The sequence below is a fragment of the Pelecanus crispus genome, chromosome 20, assembly GCF_030463565.1.
Source record: "Pelecanus crispus isolate bPelCri1 chromosome 20, bPelCri1.pri, whole genome shotgun sequence".
Classification (NCBI taxonomy): domain Eukaryota; kingdom Metazoa; phylum Chordata; class Aves; order Pelecaniformes; family Pelecanidae; genus Pelecanus; species Pelecanus crispus.
In genome coordinates, this window is record NC_134662.1 from 4419236 (window position 1) to 4437269 (window position 18034).

General features: G+C 47.5%; 2 protein-coding genes and 2 non-coding genes across 6 annotated transcripts; 3 read left to right on the forward strand and 1 right to left on the reverse strand.

Moving 5' to 3' along the window:
* Window positions 1-1402: 1402 nt before the first annotated feature.
* Window positions 1403-12284, forward strand: PWWP3A (PWWP domain containing 3A, DNA repair factor). 3 transcript variants are annotated; one of them, XM_075723425.1, is made up of 15 exons: window positions 1403-1436; window positions 1811-1853; window positions 2336-2431; window positions 2698-2789; window positions 3135-3205; window positions 3615-4643; window positions 5232-5351; window positions 5783-5853; window positions 6347-6423; window positions 6924-6984; window positions 7488-7563; window positions 7691-7741; window positions 8187-8617; window positions 9645-9733; window positions 9957-12078. In XM_075723425.1, exons 3-15 carry the CDS (start codon window positions 2375-2377, stop codon window positions 10033-10035), a joined length of 2304 nt encoding a protein of 767 aa, XP_075579540.1. In that variant the 5' UTR covers window positions 1403-1436; window positions 1811-1853; window positions 2336-2374; the 3' UTR covers window positions 10036-12078. The 3 variants fall into 3 exon arrangements, with proteins under 3 accessions (XP_075579540.1, XP_009478816.1, XP_075579541.1); XM_009480541.2 differs by lacking the exon at window positions 1403-1436 and adding an exon at window positions 12124-12284 and having other exon boundaries at window positions 1676-1853; window positions 9957-10041; XM_075723426.1 differs by lacking the exons at window positions 1403-1436; window positions 9645-9733 and having other exon boundaries at window positions 1676-1853; window positions 9957-10004.
* Window positions 12285-12395: 111 nt separating this feature from the next.
* Window positions 12396-12468, reverse strand: TRNAF-GAA (transfer RNA phenylalanine (anticodon GAA)). Its single transcript has one exon. It is a non-coding gene; the product is annotated as a tRNA-Phe (tRNA).
* A 216-nt stretch (window positions 12469-12684) lies between these two features.
* Window positions 12685-12758, forward strand: TRNAN-GUU (transfer RNA asparagine (anticodon GUU)). The gene has a single exon. It is a non-coding gene; the product is annotated as a tRNA-Asn (tRNA).
* A 235-nt stretch (window positions 12759-12993) lies between these two features.
* On the forward strand, window positions 12994-17690 carry NDUFS7 (NADH:ubiquinone oxidoreductase core subunit S7). Its single transcript, XM_075723444.1, has 8 exons — window positions 12994-13009; window positions 13595-13631; window positions 13983-14051; window positions 14502-14619; window positions 15317-15496; window positions 15581-15627; window positions 16884-16972; window positions 17479-17690. Exons 1-8 carry the CDS (start codon window positions 12994-12996, stop codon window positions 17574-17576), a joined length of 654 nt encoding a protein of 217 aa, XP_075579559.1. The 3' UTR covers window positions 17577-17690.
* The last annotated feature ends 344 nt before the right edge of the window (window positions 17691-18034 follow it).

Genomic DNA, 18034 nt, shown 5'->3' on the forward strand with positions numbered 1-18034 from the left:
AACTTACTACTTCCGTATAGTGGTGACATTTCCAATATTGCAGGTATTTATAAAGAAGTATAGACAGCTAATAAAGTATCAAACATCATAACGTGGGCTCTGTTTTTACTGTTAGTCTCAGAATACGAGGGCTAAAACATTGACAAAGCCAAATAGCAGATTGCTGAAGGCCATTTTTTTTTAATTTTATTTTTTTAACCCATTTTCATACGACAATTTATTTTCAGTCTCTGGACAACTGAACACTCTGTCGATCTCTCCAGGGTTACGGCAATTTGTCTAAGCACTATGGGACTGCCAGAGATCTTAAAATCATAGAATCATCGAATCATTTAGGTTGGAAAAGACCTTTAAGATCATCCAGTCCAACCATTAACCTGACACTGGCAAATCTCCTCAGTGTAAAGATGAACCAGCCTTTTTGAGCAGGGCCTGCGTTACACAAGGACAGTTGCGTCTGCAAAGTAATTTAGCCTAAAAAAACCAGACAAATCCTTTGTAATGTTGGAATGACAACATTACACCTCATGACGACGCCTCCTCAAGCTGCGCCAGGGGAGGTTTAGGTTGGATATTAGGAGAAATTTCTTCACAGAAAGGGTAGTCAAGCATTGGAACAGGCTGCCCAGAGAGGTGGGGGAGTCCCCAGCCCTGGAGGGGTTCAAAAAACGGGCAGAGGTGGCACTTGGGGACATGGTTTAGTGGCCACGGGGGTGTTGGGTGATGGTTGGGCTGATGATCTTAGAGCTCCCTTCCAACCTTAATGATTCCTAGTTTTTACCTTCATTAAAAATAATCCAGCCACCAAGCCAGGAAACATGAAATTAATTATGACTCTGCCCTGAACTGGTTCAGTGGTGGACTTGGCAGCGTTAGGTTGATGGCTGGACTGGATGATCTTAAAGGGCCTTCCCAACCTACACGATTCCATGGTTCTGTGATCAGACAAAGCACTTTTGACGGAAGCAGCGGGATGAGCGGAGGCCCCGGGGTGGGGGGGTCTCAGCTGCCGCACCCTGAGGTCACGGCGCAGCCCTCCGGCGTGACGCCACCGCCCTGGCCCCGTTGCCATGGCACCCGCGGCCCGTTTCGCCCGGGTTACGCAGGGGAAGCGCAGAGGCCCCGAGCCCTGACGTCACCGCCTGGGCGGCAGGGGGAAGTGACGCCAGCGGCGCGGGCGCTGCGCGGCGGGGGCGGGGCGTGCCCCGGATCCTCCAATAGCAAGGGCAACTGAGGGGGCGGAGCGGCCGCTCTGATTGGTTGGAATGCTGTGTGTTTTGGCGGCGGAAAGGAGGCGTCCCGCGCGCGAACGGGGGCCCCTGATTGGCCGTTGTGTTGCCGGGGGAAGGCGACGCATGCGCAGAGGCGGGCGGGGCGGGCGGCCTGATATGGAGGGCGGTGGCGCAGCGCTGCCGGTCGCTTCGCCGTCGCGCAGGGTGAGTGCCCTGGGGCCCTGAGGGGAGGGCGGCCCGCGGCCTCGCTGCGGGACCCGGAAGAGGGCGGCCTGTCCCCTCAGCGCGGGGGGAGCCCGCCTGGCTGGGGGCACTGGGCCCGCTTCACCCGCGTCCCGGCCCTTACCTCACGGCGGGGCGGCCCACGCTGCCCTTAGCTGGCCCCGGCGCTGGGCGGCGGGAACCAGAGGGGAAACCAGGGCAGGGCGGGGTGAGCCGGCTGAGGCGGAGCTGTCGGAGCCTCGTAGATTCCCCAAACCGTGCGGCAGTGACAGGCTTCGTGTCCCTGCCCCGAGCCCGCGGCGTTTGGCGCTCCAGTGCGGTAGTAACGCCTGCTGCTCGCTGTCTTTCAGTGGCAGGACCGCGTTCCGGTGTGCCGAGGAAACTTCAGTCTTCGGCTTTGTAAGTACAGTAAGATTTTCCTGTTCTTAAGGGGTCTGTCTTAACGCCTTCTAAGTCCTTAAGAAACACCTGAGAAGTCTGTAGCTGGTTCGCTCAGATTATAACTGTAAACTGCATCTAAAAATTGGCACAGCGTGGCGTAATGTGTAGGATGTGACAGGCAGCCTGCGTTAGCAGGGTTTGGTAGTAGGGAGCTGCAGAACGTGCAGGCTTGCAGCAGCGTTTTTTTAATTTATTTGTGACAGTATTTTCTACACTTCGGTAAGACCTTCTTATGTTGCACAGCTATAGAAAGATACTCTATTAGAACTTAATTTTGGAGAATGCATGCAAATTAATATTAGTCCAGTGATCTCAAAGGTAAAATGATACATAACTGTAATAATATGCATTCTATTTAAGTCTTATGTTTCTATAAAAAAAAAAAGGAAGATGAAAGCAGACCAAGTGTTGGGTAACTCTTTTATTCCCTTTTTCTTCAGAGCACACTGGAAATTTCTTTTTCTACGTGAAATACAGTCATGACAGATCAAGAGTATGTCCTTTGCATGTGGAGGGAGCGTTTATGGCCAGCAAAGGTAAAGCAGATGTACAAATGAGGAAAGGTTTGTGGATGTAGCGTAGAAATGGATGAAACGGAGTAGTAAGAAAGAGCTCCAAGTAAACATGTATATACTTTAAAAAAGAGCTAATCTGCAGAGAACCTAATAGTGCAACCAGATGCTGTGGAATATCAGTCTGTTCTGTGCTGTTCATATTAAAAATGTTTTGATATCGGATCTGTCCTATAGTCTTAACAGACTTGGTCAAGGATTTTAAACGTGTGTTTTTCTCTTGAATGTAGGTTTTGTGCAAAACCGGAGTGGCTGGGAAAACATCTGTTACTGATGCAAAGGAGACTTCTTTTCAAGTTGAAATACTTGGCTTGAAAGAACAGTTAAGTATCCTTGTTACTGTCGTATGCTTGCACTCTTAGACATTAAAAAAAGAAGTAATTCCTTTATCTGAAGAGATCTGTGAAATGAGATCACTGATTGACAGAAGGATTAGACAGCTAACCTAAAACCCGTTGCCTTTTCAGAGCTGGCCATCTACATGAACAGCATACTGTTAGCTCAGGCTTTCTTCATGTTGGGTTTTTTTTTTTCCTTAACTTCTGCTAACAAGTACATTTTTTTGGGGGAAAAAATATGGCAAGTTTGTTGCCGGATGAAAGCAGTGTCATGCTGTTAGTAATGCTCAATGCTGTGATGTTTTCAGTCAGCTTTGTTGTATTTTCAGGATTTGCGTGAACTGTGCAGATGCTGTACCGCTGAAGGAAGAATGTATAGAAAACATCGCCTCTACCTTAGGTGAGGAGATGTCAAAACATTTGTTGCCTTGTATACATAAAAATGTAAAATATACACAAAAACTCAACCTGGTGGACAGTAGTTATACATTTCGCTTATGTATTTATTGAGGCGTTTTTTTGCATTTCTTTTCCCCTCTTTCTGTTCCATCCATAAAGTTTGAAAATAGACTAAAAATGATCTCAGCTACTTTTGCTCTTTCCTCATGTAGTGTATTGCAAGGAATGGTGAAGAAACTTGTGTGTGTTGGAAGCTTGTGCTTTTGTGTGTCCCTATATACTTTGCCTTAAGAATTAAGAATGATTTAAGTAAGTTGCATCTTAAACAAAAGATATGCTATAAATAAAATTTCTTATTTCTTATACACAAAGAAAGATTACTGCATTTATTGTGTATTCTTTTTCATCAGATCAAAGGAATAATTCAAGCGAGGCTGTGGAAGAACTGAAATATCGCTGTTCTCTTAAAATTGCTCTGGATATTTTGAGTCAAAATGCCTCACCCAGACAAGTACCACCTTCAGAAGAAGGACCAAATACTCAGTTATCCCAGGAGAATAATGCAGGATCTCTCTCATCTACCCCTTTCCGGAGATGTCGATCACACTTTCACTCTAAAGAAAAGTTGGAGCCTGAGACTTCCAAGAAGAAAAGAGAGAAAAAAAATAACTCTGGCCTGAAGACTGTTACAAAAAAACAAAGCCAGAAAGGTTCTTTCATTTTGGAGGAGAGTGCTAAAGCACATGAAAGTGAAACAAACCCTTCCAAACGTGGTGCTAGGGACTTGTGTAATATGTCAAACTCAGATAGTCAAGACTGCAAAATACCAGAATCGAAACCGCTACCAAGACAGAAAAAAGTCAAGCCTGGATTGTTGACAGAGTCCAAACCAGGAAATAAAGTCTCCCTTCAGCCAAAGGAGGAAAAAAAAAAGCAAAGAAGAAAAAGACCAAGAGGTGCAGGATCATCTGTGTCGCCTAGCAATGATTTCCCCAAGGATCAAGCTCAGCCCCTTGCTGAGGAAGGGTCTCCTCTGTCTGGCCCCTGCAAGTCTGGCACAGTGGTACCTGTCAGAAGGGCAAACACCAGAAGTCAACCTAGAAGGACATTGCTGGATTCCTCTTGTAAAAGTGCCTCGGATGACTTGGAGAAAAGCATCAGTAGTGAGAGCAAAAGTCTAGCAAAGCAATTGGATGGAAGAAAAAAGCCAGAGAGTTTAAAATGTATGGATGTGGAGGAAGAGATTGGTGCAACTGCGTCCTCGTGCGGAAAAAGGAAACGCAGGAATTGCCCTGAATCTTCATCTGGGCCTTCTAACCACAGGACACTTTCCGATAGCTTCCCCTCTCAGCATAAAGAGGAGGAAAATAAGGATTCTTCACACATGGTTGTGAATAAAGTAAAGCAGTTTCAGCTGCCTGACTTTGAGGAAGATGAAGGTGGGCATATCGCTTGGGGAAGGGAAAGCTTCATCACATTTGATTGTCAAGCACTGTTACTCATCTTGGAATGTTGCAGTGCTTTTGTGAATATGGTTCTTGAATTGCTGGTTTTAATTCCTTTTGGTTTAAGTTTTGGAGAAGCAAAAAATGCAATCACTTTAATACTGGCTAAACGCTCATGTGGCATGTAGCTTGTCTGGAGTTGTTTCAGGTTTTGCATTGAAAAACTACTTAGCAGTAACTCTTACCCTTCGCTAGAGGACTTGCTAATTTCACACTTTTTTTCTTTACTGCTCTCTAGTTAGTGTTGAGATGAAGTGATGCTGTGTAAAGGAACAGGCTGGTACAGAGTCCTGAAACCAGCCTGTTCTTGTTCCTTTCCCTTTTTCTTCGTCTTCTATTCAGACTATTAGGCCTTTACCTAGGCAGAGAATTGAGAGTGTGTGCGGTGTGACAGACCCTTGTGTTACGGTGCTCACGCTGCTGTGGGGTCGCTCACACGGTTGCGTGTTTCACCTCTGAAGCCGACGCTTTTTTAATGGCTGTTCCATGCTTATGAACGCCGGTGCTTGCTGCTCTTGGCAGGACTGGAATTGTCTGACCTGTCTTCAAAGATAGTTTCCTTAGAGAGTCTCTCCCGCCTCTCAGCTCTGGTAGATGAAGAGGAGGAGGATGAAGAACTTCCTAGTATTTTATCACATCAAGGTGAGAGATCAGTGTACCTACACAAGACTTCTTCACCCAAGATTAGTGTGCTCTTTTGGGGTATGTGTGCTTCTAGTTTGCTGACAAGCCTTGGTAATGAAACCTAACCTTTCTCAGAAGTGAATCCAGCTTTGTTCAAGCTTGGAATAAAATCCATTTCTTGGATGCCCCAGAAAGGCTTTTTGAAACGGAATGAAATGCAAATAATTGTGAAACTGGGCAAGGGCCTAGGACTGAAATGTCCGAGTTCTCGTATTCAGAACTACCTGTGCTGCATTTTGGGGGGCGTGGGGGGGATGCCCTGTCACCTTAGCTGAAACCCGTAAAAGCATTGAAGTGAAACTCCTGAAAGGAGGCTGGCAAGAGTGGGCGAGCTAATTGTCTTGTCTTGTGTTTTTTTTAAAGAAAAATTACTTTATTTTTCATCATAGAACCACAATCAATTGAAGAAGGGATTTTGGTCTGGTGCAAATTGCGAAGGTATCCTTATTGGCCAGCAGTGGTAAGAACAGCTCGCTGCCTTCTTAGAGTGATATTGCAAGGGGTCTGATGAGGAGCCGCTTACCAAGTTCTCGAGTGTCTTTAGCCCTTCTTGACTCGTGTAGAGCTGGAAACGTTAAAAGATCTTCTGGTAGAAGCATTCCAAAGATAATAGAAGTAAATTTATAGATGACAAAAGCACATAAAAAATAAATGTGGTTGATTCACATATGTTTATATTAGAGCAGAGGATTACTACTGAGCCTTTATATCTTGTATCGTGAATTAGGGTTGTTGTACCCAACTAACAAAAGAAAGAGGATGGGTCCTTGTGCACTAATAAAAAACGCTCCATTGGGGTAACTTGCTATTCTTGCCACTTTAAACTTAATTTTTCATATTCATGTAACTTCCTTTAAGTATGGGGTGTACTGCATAACGTCAATGGAAAATGTTCCTGCTTTGGAAGGGTATTAGGATTTTAGGATGCTAATGAGACTTTATCCTTTCAACAGGTAAAAAATGTGAAGTGGAAACACAAAAAGGCGTGTGTGCTGTTTATAGAAGGGAATACAAATGACAAGAAAAAAGGGTAAATGTTGTGGACTCTGATCACGTTCTGAACTTTCGGTTTCTTTTATGCAGCGTCCTGTACTCTTTTCCTGGTACAGGGCAATTACGCTATCGGTTAAAACTAAGGTTGATCTCGGAGGGAGGGACAAAGTAAGGTGAGGATTTGTAGCTGTGGGCTACGTGCTTTATCATGCTGCCAGATGAGACAGGCTGGCACTCCTGCTAACAGCTGACTCTTACGTGAGGAATAAAAAAGGGCTGGGGACCCAGTTACTGTTTTTTACACATCGTGCCCAAACTTCCTGGAAACGCAGGCCTGCCTTTAGTTTTGTTTTTAAAGCAGGTACTTTTTAAAGGATTCCATAGTTTTAGCTTATTATGAAAATCAAAACTAGTAAAACCTGCATTCCTGAATTCCTTATGAAACCTAATTTTCAGGGAGGTGTAGAATTGCAGTAAATATAGAGGTGCAACTCAACTGCCTCTTTTTCCCTAACTGTGTTTCTTTGTTTCATCAAGCTTCTCGGTATCTCTTAAGAATCTGAAGCACTTTGATTGTGAAGAAAAGCAGGACCTCATAGTAAGTACTACCAGTAACAAGGGTATACATGTGTTGGAAAAAATAAAGTTGTATACGCAATGTGGAACTCACTGGCGGGAGGAGTGTGGTGCAGCTGACTGCTCTGAGTTTGTTCACAGTTCTCCGTTTCTCTCACTCTATTCAACAAAGCAGTTGAACATAACTCATGCTCCACAAAATGGAGAATAATATGGGAATGGGATCCCTGCCACTTTTTTTCCATCTTGGTGAGGCTGCTGCTAAGAATACATGTGTATGTGGAAGGTGGGCAGTTGCTTAGGACTCTTCCTGTGTTTTCATTTGCGTGTTTTCTACGTACAACAAAGCCACTCTCACGCTGCGTGACAGCGATGGCAGAAGTTGAATTTCAGGACAATGCAGAAAACTGCAAGTAAACTTCGATTCATTATCGTTAGCTGTTTCTGTTACCTGGTTAGTGTCCTAGACCTAATAGTTTCGACAGGGTGTTCTCTTCAGGACTGTAAATAGCTCTTGTTTTGTAGGAACGAGCCAAAGAAGATTATCGCCAAGAAATTGAGTGGTGTATTCGATTGATTTCTGACTATCGAATTAGAGTAGGTAAGCAGATGAGTTGGATGATGTCATCCATTCTGATATACATCAGAAAAAGGATTATGAAACAAAGCTGACCGCTTTGCTGTTGGCTTAATTGAACTGATGAATAACCCTGTTTTGGGCTTTTTAGGTTGTCATTCTTTTACGGGATCCTTCTTGGAATATTTTGCTGCTGATATCAGTAAGTGAATTCATTACCTTTTGTATTCTTCTCTTCGTAGGTAAGTTTAGCACTAACATTTACAAATGTGTGTTGCGTTAGGTGTCAGACCCAGTGAGAGGTGTTGTTAAAATTACTGCACACCATTATTGCACTCATGGTTTTTCAGTCCCACAGCAAGAGTTAAGTAAATATTGATTGTTAAAGGCAGTCGGGTCACTGGTTACTTCATGCTGTAGAGAGTTCATTTCAGAGCTCCTGTCAGAGTTTCAACTCCCTAATCTTTGGTTTTTTAAGGCAAAATTAAGATTGTGGTGGTGGTGGTTTTTTACCCTCTTTGGTAGGGGAAGAAGAAAAACTCTTATCAAGAAAGTCCCTTATTTTATATTTGTATATGTAAGTACGTAGGTGAGAAAGCCCCCTGTTTTATGTATTTAAGTATGAACGATTGTGGCTTTTCTTTCAGGCTACCCAGTTAGAAAGGAAGGTTATCAAGGTTTAGTCCAAATGTCTTTTCCAAATGCGGCAGAGGAAGATGTTGAAGAGTCTTCATCAGAAACTTCCCCTCTGAAGCCCTCCAAGAAGCTTCTTCCTGACAGAACAAGAGCCGCTAGAGATAAAGCGAATAAGAAGATAGTGGAGTTTATAGTGAAGACTAAGGGGGCCGAAGAGCATCTTTTAGCTATTCTGAAAAGCAGAAAACAATCCCGCTGGCTGAAGGAATTCCTGAATTCAAGTCAGTACGTGACCTGCATTGAAACGTATTTAGAGGATGAAGAACAACTAGACCTTGTAGTCAACTACTTGAAGGAAGTGTATCGTGAAATAGACACTGAAAATCTGCATCAAATAAATGGAGACGGAATAAAATTTATTTCGGATGTCCTTCTGCCTGAAGTAAGTAAACATGAAATGCTGAGAAAAGTAAATGTTAATGACACTAGTGTTCCGTGATTTGAGTTTCATGACTCGGGGAGTGTTCCCCGGGAGCTGGGCGGTGTTTGAGCCGGGCAGATATATTCAAGCCTGCCTACCTATTGACTTGGTAGTGTTAGGTTAATGGTTGGACTGGATGATCTTACAGGTCTTTTCCAACCTAAACAATTTGACGATTCTATACCTACCGACTTGGGTCATGGTCCCTTCAGCTCAAAGGGCATAAAACTCTGCTTAGTTTCTTTGTATATCTTGAGCAAAGAATATTAAAATCGGGGCAGGAGGCTCTTAAGCAGTGTTCATGGGCTGGTAATCGGAGAACAAACATGTTTACTTTGCATGTTGGAGAAAATAAATAAAGCCCCGGTATTAATCGCTACATGCTCCCTGCTGGTGCCGCAGACGTTGGCGTTGGTAGGCTGGCAGGGTTATGGGCGAGATGTGAGATGGGGACCAATGTCATTCTAAATGCTGATTTTTTTTTTTTTGTTTTTAAACCGTTAGCACAGAATGGAGAAGCTTTAGGTAGTATGAAGCTTTTAAAGGCAGAATGATTGCTTTCTGGTGTATTTTGATTACTTCTGAAACTCTTCAAAGCTTTGGGTTTTTTTAATTTGGCAAGTTATCTCTGGGTTTTCTTCGGTTCTTGTGTGTTGGGTTGTTTGTTTTTGCGGTTATACTTTTAGATACTTACTGTTCTTCTTAGGAACCTTCTGGGGAGAACATTAGTAACTTCTATAGAGAAACAAAATGACTATAAAGAATATCTTAATCTGGTTATAAAAATACTCTCCTGGGAATGTTAAAGGACAAGTCTGTATTGTTTATTTAAGAACTTGAGGGACACAACAAGCAGTTTCCTCCAGGTTTCCTAAGTGATTGAGGAACCTTATTCCAAAAATGTGGTCATCTGTTGAGACAGTTTCAAATCACTGGCTGTAATTTAGTTTTTGTTTCATGGGTATAAATGAACTAAATACTTTTGTAGGCCATCATTTATGCGATTTCTGCTGTGGATGACATAGATTACAAGAAGGCAGAAGAGAAATACATAAAAGGACCATCTGTGAGCAAGAGGTATCTTTTTATTTTGTAGTATTCTCTGAATTCTTCTTACTAATTTACTGCTTATGTAGGAGAGTTCAGTATGCTCCCTTGTGTAAGGCAAGCTTCCTCATTGTCTAAGTAACAAAATGATTAAACATGGGAAACATTCTTGCTGAGTTACTGTAAAACATTGCAAACTGTTTAATATGTTAAGATTATTTTTACTACAGAACTTCAATGTATTTCTTTTCAGGGAGAGAGAAATGTTTGATGAAGAAATTCTAGAAAGAAAAAAGTGGAAGACCAAACTAGCATCCGCAGACAGCGTCTGAACAGGGGTACAAACTTTTTTCCCCCAAGTTATCCTGGCACTGAGGTTATTTGTATAAAATGTGTAATTCTTACTTTTTAAAAATCCGTGTGTATATCTTCAAAAGATGTAGTCATTATAATGCTGTACTATGGTCAGGTAGAGTTGTACCTGCAATCCTTGAACTCGATTCCACGTGCTGGAGCTGCACCCTACTTCTTCCCTTGGTCTTGCCATGTTGAACTGCCTGTAAAAGATGATGCAAACCATGTCAGAACGCTGCGGGGGTGCGGCCGCCTCGGTCCTCCCCCATTCAGTGCACTTAACGTGGAACTTGCAAAGGCTGCAAGCGTTTTGCAGGGCTCCTTGGTATAATGCTAAGTTTTGTATGAATGATTTTGGCCAGACGTCTGACAAAGGAAGAGCTACTGTGCTCGGAAAAACGTGCTGGTAAATTGTGTAGCCATGTATTGCCTGATGACTTTACTGCTACCGAATGTACGCAGGTTTCCCATCTGAAAACGTTTCCAGCGTGTTGACTCTTCTTGCTTCATGCATCTCTCAAAGTGTGGGAAATAAAGTCAGTACCTAGTGATGCAATCTGAATAACAAAGGCTTTGTTTTTGTTGATAGGAGAACTGTAAAATTCAGTGGGAAAGGAATCCAATGTTTGTTTAATAAACAAAAGCCATTCACTTTTCCATTTAAAAGGGAAACCATTTTGAATGGTGTTTTAATGTTTTTTTTTTCGAGGCCATGATTTTAGGAACACTTTTAATTGTCTTTTTCTATCCGATTTAAATCGCAAATTTAATCATGTGTAGTTCCCTCCCCCGGCTTTTGCTGAAGGTGTAGCGTATTGTAAATTGCCTTCGACAGACTTGCAGTGTTACTGATAATTATTTAATGATAAAAGCCCAGTGATTAGTATTTTTCTATATTGTAATTAAAATGTGATCTACTCGCTTGTCCAGTAGAAATCAAGATGACTTGAAATGAAGGAAGAAGCTTAAATGTAAATTGGGATACAGATGTGTATTCTGGCTATAGTAATTATCTGAATATATTTTAACTACGCTTTTAATTACTCTGCGCTCTATAATGAGTTTCAATATGCATTTGGAATCCTTATTCACGTTACGGAAAGGACATTTGCAAGTATCCAAATCATAGGAATATAACAGGTATTTAACTGGACTGTGCTTTATTTTTTCATTAAAACTTGTGAGAAGGGATAACGCATTTCTGTGATAGTATAAAAATTCAGTGACAAGTTGATAGACTTGGCCCTGGAGCTGTGAGGGGCGCTTACGGATGGAGATGTCTTCGGTCAGGGGCAGCTGTTTCAGGATGCAGAAGCTTCCAGCCCCTAAACCCGGGTGCTGCTGCAGGTGCCCTGCCCTTCCCGCGGGCGCTGTTTGTGGCGATTCCCAGATCAGCGTATCCTCAGGTTCACCCTCCTTTAAAACGTAATCATGCATACACTTCTCGATTAAAATTCCCAAAGTGCTGTTAAGATCCTTCTTCACCCTATCGCACAGAGGCAGAGCTCCCAAGTCACCTTGGCTTTATCTCAGTCCTCACTTTTCATACCTTTCGGCGAAGGTTATCTGAGTTTGATTCACTGTGGCCAAGTTCTCATTTTAAAAATCAAACCGCGTTGTTCTGCCTAAGGATGACTAAGAGTGGGTGTTGTGTTCAAGAGCTCTAAAATGTTTACATCTCTCAAAACCGCTTTCAGCTTTGGAACCAGGTGTTAAAGGTTACTTACAGCCTTATTCATACCTCGAGCCCAAATGCATTCTTGGGATGTACAGAATGACGTGGTCTTAAAGCAATTAAAGTTGGATGAAGCGAATCATCAAAGGCTTGTTGTTACTTTTGTTTAAATACGCTCATTTATTCCAAACACCGATTTTAAGCTGTGGTCTTTGGTGTGCACAGGCAGACGCTTCCACCCCAATTTTATATCAGGTGGAGATTATTTTTTATATATCAGATAAAACTGTAGCATTGTGTTTTAGTTGTACAGTTTCAGGTTATTAAACACGGGGGTGAGTACAAGAAAGCGAACTCACTGTTTTCTGTTCTTGTGCTTTATTTAAAACAGGTTCTCGCATACATCATCCCTGCCAAGAGCAAGCTTGTCCCATTTTAATCCCTCACCCGAGCCGCCTCCTTCGACCTGCGGTGTTACGTCGGCCCCTGCCCGTGCTGCTGCTTGCCTTTAGAATCATAGAATTTGACTTTAGGATATTAAAACAAAAACCTGAGCCCGATTTGGGGAGGGTGTGATGCGTTCTGCGACGCCTGAGCAGCCCCGCGGTGGTGGGGTGGGGTTTTTTTTTTGGGGGGGGGGGGGTTTGCAGGAAAAGAAGCGGCTGCCGAAACCCGGGATCGAACCAGGGACCTTTAGATCTTCAGTCTAACGCTCTCCCAGCTGAGCTATTTCGGCTGCGCGGGGGCCTCGTCCCCGCCCTCCCGTGAGCGCCCGTGGGGCCGGGCCGGGCGCGGGTGGGCGCCGAGCGGGGGGGCCGGGCCGGGGCGGGGGACAGGGGGACACGGGGACGGGGGGCACGGGGGGGGGGGAGGCGGGAGGCGGGAGGGGGGCGGCCCCGGCGCGGCCCCGCTGCCCACAGCGGCGGAGGCGAGCTGCGGCGGCGGCAGCGCTGTCTCTGTGGCGCAATCGGTTAGCGCGTTCGGCTGTTAACCGAAAGGTTGGTGGTTCGAGCCCACCCAGGGACGGACGCGTCCTTTTTTTCTTTCCGCTCCCTCCGGGGTCCCGCCGCACCGGGACGCGCCCGCCGCCTTCCCCGCTTCGTTTTACCGCGGGTCGCGGCGGGGCCCGGCCGCTGGCCGCGGAACCCCCCCGCGCTGCCCCGCGTTCCCCGCCGGCACGGTGAGGCGGCGCACCGGGCCCGCGCCGGGCCGCTTAGCGGGTGCACCGCGCCCAGAGGTTGCCTGAAGGGCTGCGGGCGAGATGGCGGCGCTGGGCTGTGAGCGGGGACGGGACCGCGGGCGGAGGCCTTGGCCCTCTGCGGAGGGGCTGAGGCGGGAGGGGGGCCTGGGACGGGCTGGGGGCTCCGGGGCCCTGAGGGGGGGACCAGGCCGGGCTGGGGGATCGGGCCAGGAGCTCCGGGGCCCTGAGGGGGGGACTGGACCGCACCGGGTTGGGGGCTCCGGGGCCCTGAGGGGGAGACCGGGCTGGGCTGGGGGCTCCGGGGCTCTGAGGGGGGACCGGACCGGGCTGGGCTGGGGGCTCCGGGGCCCTGAGGCGGGGACCGGACTGGGCCGGGCCGGCCTGGGGGCTCCAGGGCCCTGAGCGGGGACCAGGCCGGGCTGAGGGCTCCCGGGCAAGGCAGGGACCACAGTTCTCCTGGGGGGTGATGCTCGTCCGCGGGGCTGAGGGCCCTGGGGGGCAGATGGGGGCTGTGGGGTGTCCCTGTCCCCTCCGGGGCAGCCCAGGGCTGGTCCCAGGGGTGGGGGTCCCATGCTGAGCTCGCTCCCGGCTTTGGGCCGTTCCCTTTCCCCGCGGTGATGGTCTCTGGCCAGAGCCGAGCTCTCCCATGCTCTCCTTGCAGGTCTTCGCCTCCCCCGGCGCGGCATGCTGGCCTGGCGGTAAGGCTGGGGCCGGAGCGTGCTGGGTGTCCGTGAGTGCTGGCACGGGGAGAGCCGGGGCGATGGCACCCCTGAGCCCTACAGCTGGCGGCGGCTTCCCCTGTGCCGGGGAGCCCCGAGTGAGCTGTGTCCAGTGGGAGGGTTGGGTGTTCGGTGGGGTTCATTTCTCTGGCTGGGTTCGATCAGAGCGCTTGCTTCCTTCCTTTCTCCTTTTCGGAGGCCACTCTGCTCCCTGTGGGGAGAGCAGCGCCATGTGCTCCCATGGGGCCAAGGCCGGGGGGGACGGCGTGGGCAGCGAGGGGGCCGTGCGACTGTGTCCCGCAGAGCTGCAATGGCTTTTCTTTTTCCCAGGCCGGGCGCTGTGACATCCGTTCACTCTCAGCTGCTCCATCAGACGCCAGCAGCTGACCACGCTGACAGGTAACACTGGTGCTTCAGGCACGTTCCTCAGCTGTGTCCTTCCTCCCGCGGGTAGTGGATCCCAAGTGATACAGGGTTAAAAAAAACCTTCCGTTTGCTGTAGCTCTGTCTGCATACGCATGGCAATCTTTTCCTCACTTCACTTCTTAAAAGCCAGGATTAATTGGCGGGCAGCTGTCCGTCTGTGAGCCCTGGAGATGAGCCCGCCAGGCACCCTCCGTAATTTGGGTACGGCAAACAGAGGGGCTCTGCGTGAGCAACAAACTCCGCAGCTCTCCCCACAGTTGGGGGGGAAAAAACCTTGCTATAAACACGGTCTCCAGCGGTAACAGAGGGTGTGAGACTGTCCATAAGCAACATACCATGGATTCTTTATGGGATAACAGCTCCTCGAGGCTAATGATTGTATTCTGCAGTGGAGACTGATACTACTGCGCCGTTTGTCTTCAGCTCTCTCCAAGTCCAGCAAAAGAGCTCAGCTGTTGTCCAGAGAAAATCCTACGTCCCCACTAGCAAAGGCGAATATATTGTCACCAAACTCGATGACCTGATCAACTGGGCGCGAAGGGTGAGTCGCTGAAACTGTCTCGCTCGCTAGGGAGAAATGGTATCAGATGCTTTGAGGTGCTGGTGGGAAATGGATTTGAGCCATCTCCTCCTCAGGCTAAAAATACGTTCAATATTCTCCGCAGGGAAATAGCCAAGTTTCTTGGCCGGAGGTTGACATTTGGGGTACGGTGTCAGAGTGGGAGGGAGACGCTTCACATGAGGGTGCTGCAAAGCAGCGCAGGCTGCCTGTCTAAACAGAGCTGTCCTTCAGTAACGAGCAAAAGGCGCTTTCTGGTTTTACGTAGTCCCTGTAACGAGCGGCTGCTCCGTGCCGTGGAGAAGGCTGCCCAGGAGACTGGCTCAGCTGAGTTTTGCCTTCTCCAGTCACTGCCGCCCTTGTGTGGGGCTTCTGAGGTGGCCGCTTTAGCAGCATGAGAGGTAAAGGGGAGCGTCTGCGGCTTCGAGCACGTTCGGCATCTCCGAGGCTGCAGACGCGCGGGTCTCTATGCGCCTGTTTCCCTGGAGCTGCGGGTTTTGCTCTCCTGTGTAATGGCAAACACCGTTTACTGTTTATGATGCTCTGACTAAACAGACCTTGAAACTTTGTTCTGTTTCCTTTTCTGTCTGATTAGCTCTTGCTCTTTGAGTCACCCACCCAGGGTCTCAGCTCCTGCTTTCAGCGTCCTTACCCATAACCCGCGTCTCTCCCGTTGCAGAGCTCCTTATGGCCGATGACGTTTGGCCTGGCGTGCTGCGCTGTGGAGATGATGCACATGGCGGCTCCTCGCTACGACATGGACCGCTTTGGGGTGGTCTTTCGAGCTAGTCCCCGGCAAGCTGATGTCATGATTGTGGCCGGCACCCTGACAAACAAAATGGCTCCGGCTCTTCGAAAGGTACAGACTGCGGTGGATGCCTTGAGTGCTGCTGCGCGCGCTGGATGCGGATGTGAAGCGGTCTGAAATGTCTGTGTTCTGCAGGTCTACGACCAGATGCCGGAGCCTCGCTACGTGGTTTCCATGGGGAGGTGAGTGCTGGGACGTCCTTATCGCCTTGTGCTGCACGGGAGAAGTCTGGTGTCTCTGCCTGAGCAGGGAGATGAAGGGAAGGGAACCCGTTTCTCATTTGTATTTCCAAGCCATTAAATTATATAAAGAGGCCTTGGTGCAAGTGAAAAATAAAGACCCTTTGATTAGGGTGAGGAGAATGATGTCTGTCAAGTCACTTTCAACTGCAGAGTCTTCCCAGTGAAAGATTCTGGGATTTTTGCAGCTGTCAGAGTCTGGGGACTTGTATATGTCCAGAATCACAGAATTTGCATTTAGACAAAAGCTTTCAAAATGCTTCTACTGTGTAGCATGAAATCTGAGCTCCGTGGAGCTCTGGTGTGTTGGAACTGATAGGACAAGAGGAAATGGGCTCAAGCTGCGTCAGGGGAGGTTTTCGTTGAATATTGGGAGAAATTTCTTCATGGAAAGAGTGGTCAAGCATTGGAACAGGCTGCCCAGAGAGATGGGGGAGTCCCCAGCCCTGGAGGGGTTCAAAAAATGGGCAGATGTGGCACTTTGGGCCATGGTTTAGTGGGCATGGTGGTGTTGGGTTGATGGTTGGGCTGATGATCTTAGAGATCCTTTCCAACCTTAATGATTCCTAGTTTTTACTTTCATTACAAAATAATCCAGCCACCAAGCCAGGAAATATGAAATTAATTATGACTCTGCCCTTAATTGGTTTAGTGGTGGACTTGGTAGTGTTAGGTTAATGGTTGGACTGGATGATCTTAAAGGGCTTTTCCAACCTAAACGACTCGATGATTCTATAAACTGACAACTTGTTCATCTCCCGGAGCTGCTGGGGCCGAGGGCGGCCGTTTCACCAGGGCCCGGAGGGGACAGAATGAGTTCTAGAAATGCTCTGTGCAGATGTGGCAAAATAAAAAAGGTTTTGCGGTAGAGAGGAAGGACCCTCTGGATATCTGCTTTGTAAGAGTAATGAAAACAGTTTGGTTTGGTTTGGTTTGGTTCAGCTTGAAACGTGACAGCCTGGGAGCGTGGCCTCCATCTTCCAGCCAGGTTTTGCGAGGAGGCTGAACGGCCACGGGCTAAACCTTGGCATCCACTCCATCCCTTGCAGTAAAATCTGTCGGGTGGCTCCTTGCCTCACCGCGCTCGGGTGCTGGGTTCGCCTTCTCCTTTGCCTCCTGCTCGTCTTTCACCCTGAAAGCGTTTCAGGGTTGCTGAGCTCGCGTTTCACAACGCGCTGAAACCCGCCCGTCTCTTGCAGCTGTGCCAATGGCGGGGGTTACTACCACTACTCCTACTCCGTGGTGAGGGGCTGCGACCGCATTGTGCCAGTGGACATCTACGTGCCAGGTAGGAAAGCTGAGCTCTGCTTTGGGCACTGACTCGGGGCAGGACAGGAGTAAAGTTAATTTTGTGTGTTTGGACGGTGCCTGGAGTAGTTTTTAAAGATCTTTCTGTTGCAAACTGCGTTGCTGAAGCTGCAGATGCTTCAGTAAGATCTGCCTGGGGTTTCCAGTAAGCGAGTGGAGTTCTGGTGATGTTACTCGGCAGTAACTGTTGTGTAAAGTGTGGACTGTAGTTTAGTCAACAACGTACTCTCCTGTGAGATACCTCCTTGCTTAAAAGCACAGCATTTCCATGTTTTATAAAGAGCTTTTTCAAAAAACACCATCGCTTTAGCTTCTCTAAACTAAAGCAGCCCTCTTGCTTTATGAACTCTGCAGCCTGTGTCGTACACAAAGCCAGAGGGAAATTACAGCCTGCTTTGGGGTAAAGCCCGTGGCTTGTCGGTGCTCCTGCTGGCTACCTTTCAGTGCAGCTAGCGGCCCCGTGGGCTTCCTTTTTCTCTCTCTCAGGTTGCCCACCTACTGCTGAAGCTCTGCTCTATGGAATCCTGCAGCTTCAGAAGAAAATCAAACGGGAGAAGAAGATTCAGATCTGGTACAGGAAATAGCCTCTTATTTATGACCTACCCACTTACTGCCCGCCTGGGGCAGCTGCTTGCATTCGTACGCACAATAAATCCGTATTCTCACAAGCCTTCCAATAAAACTCTACCTGGTTAAGACGCTCTTCTGTCTTTAATATATCGCTCTTATCTAAAATGTTTTCACTCGTTTAAAAGCCGAATTAAAAAGCGGGGGTTAAATTTGATAACATGCCCTGTGTTGTTTTCCGGTCTGAATGGCCTGTGAGAGAAGGAGAATGTTTGAAGTTACCTGTTGTGCCGTAAACGCCTTGCCAGAAACCTGGGGCTCCCTCTTCGGCTTGGTTAGGAAGTTTTGAGACCAACGGACATCGGGTGAACCCCGAGGTCTCCCTCAGCTCGTCTCTTACTCACCACCTGCTTTTTGTTTATAATTCCTACGAAGGATCTAATAAATCCTTTATATGTGTGTGCACAGCAGCCAG

Bases quoted from the DNA above. Each gene is read 5' to 3' on its own strand.
- PWWP3A (XM_075723425.1), top strand. From the start codon at position 2,375: ATGACAGATCAAGAGTATGTCCTTTGCATGTGGAGGGAGCGTTTATGG. The intron at 4,644-5,231 runs GTGGGCATATCG...TGCTCTTGGCAG, and splicing joins TGACTTTGAGGAAGATGAAG to GACTGGAATTGTCTGACCTG. The intron at 5,352-5,782 runs GTGAGAGATCAG...TTTTCATCATAG, and splicing joins TAGTATTTTATCACATCAAG to AACCACAATCAATTGAAGAA.
- NDUFS7 (XM_075723444.1), top strand. The intron at 13,632-13,982 runs GTAAGGCTGGGG...TCTTTTTCCCAG, and splicing joins CGCGGCATGCTGGCCTGGCG to GCCGGGCGCTGTGACATCCG. The intron at 15,497-15,580 runs GTACAGACTGCG...TGTGTTCTGCAG, and splicing joins TGGCTCCGGCTCTTCGAAAG to GTCTACGACCAGATGCCGGA.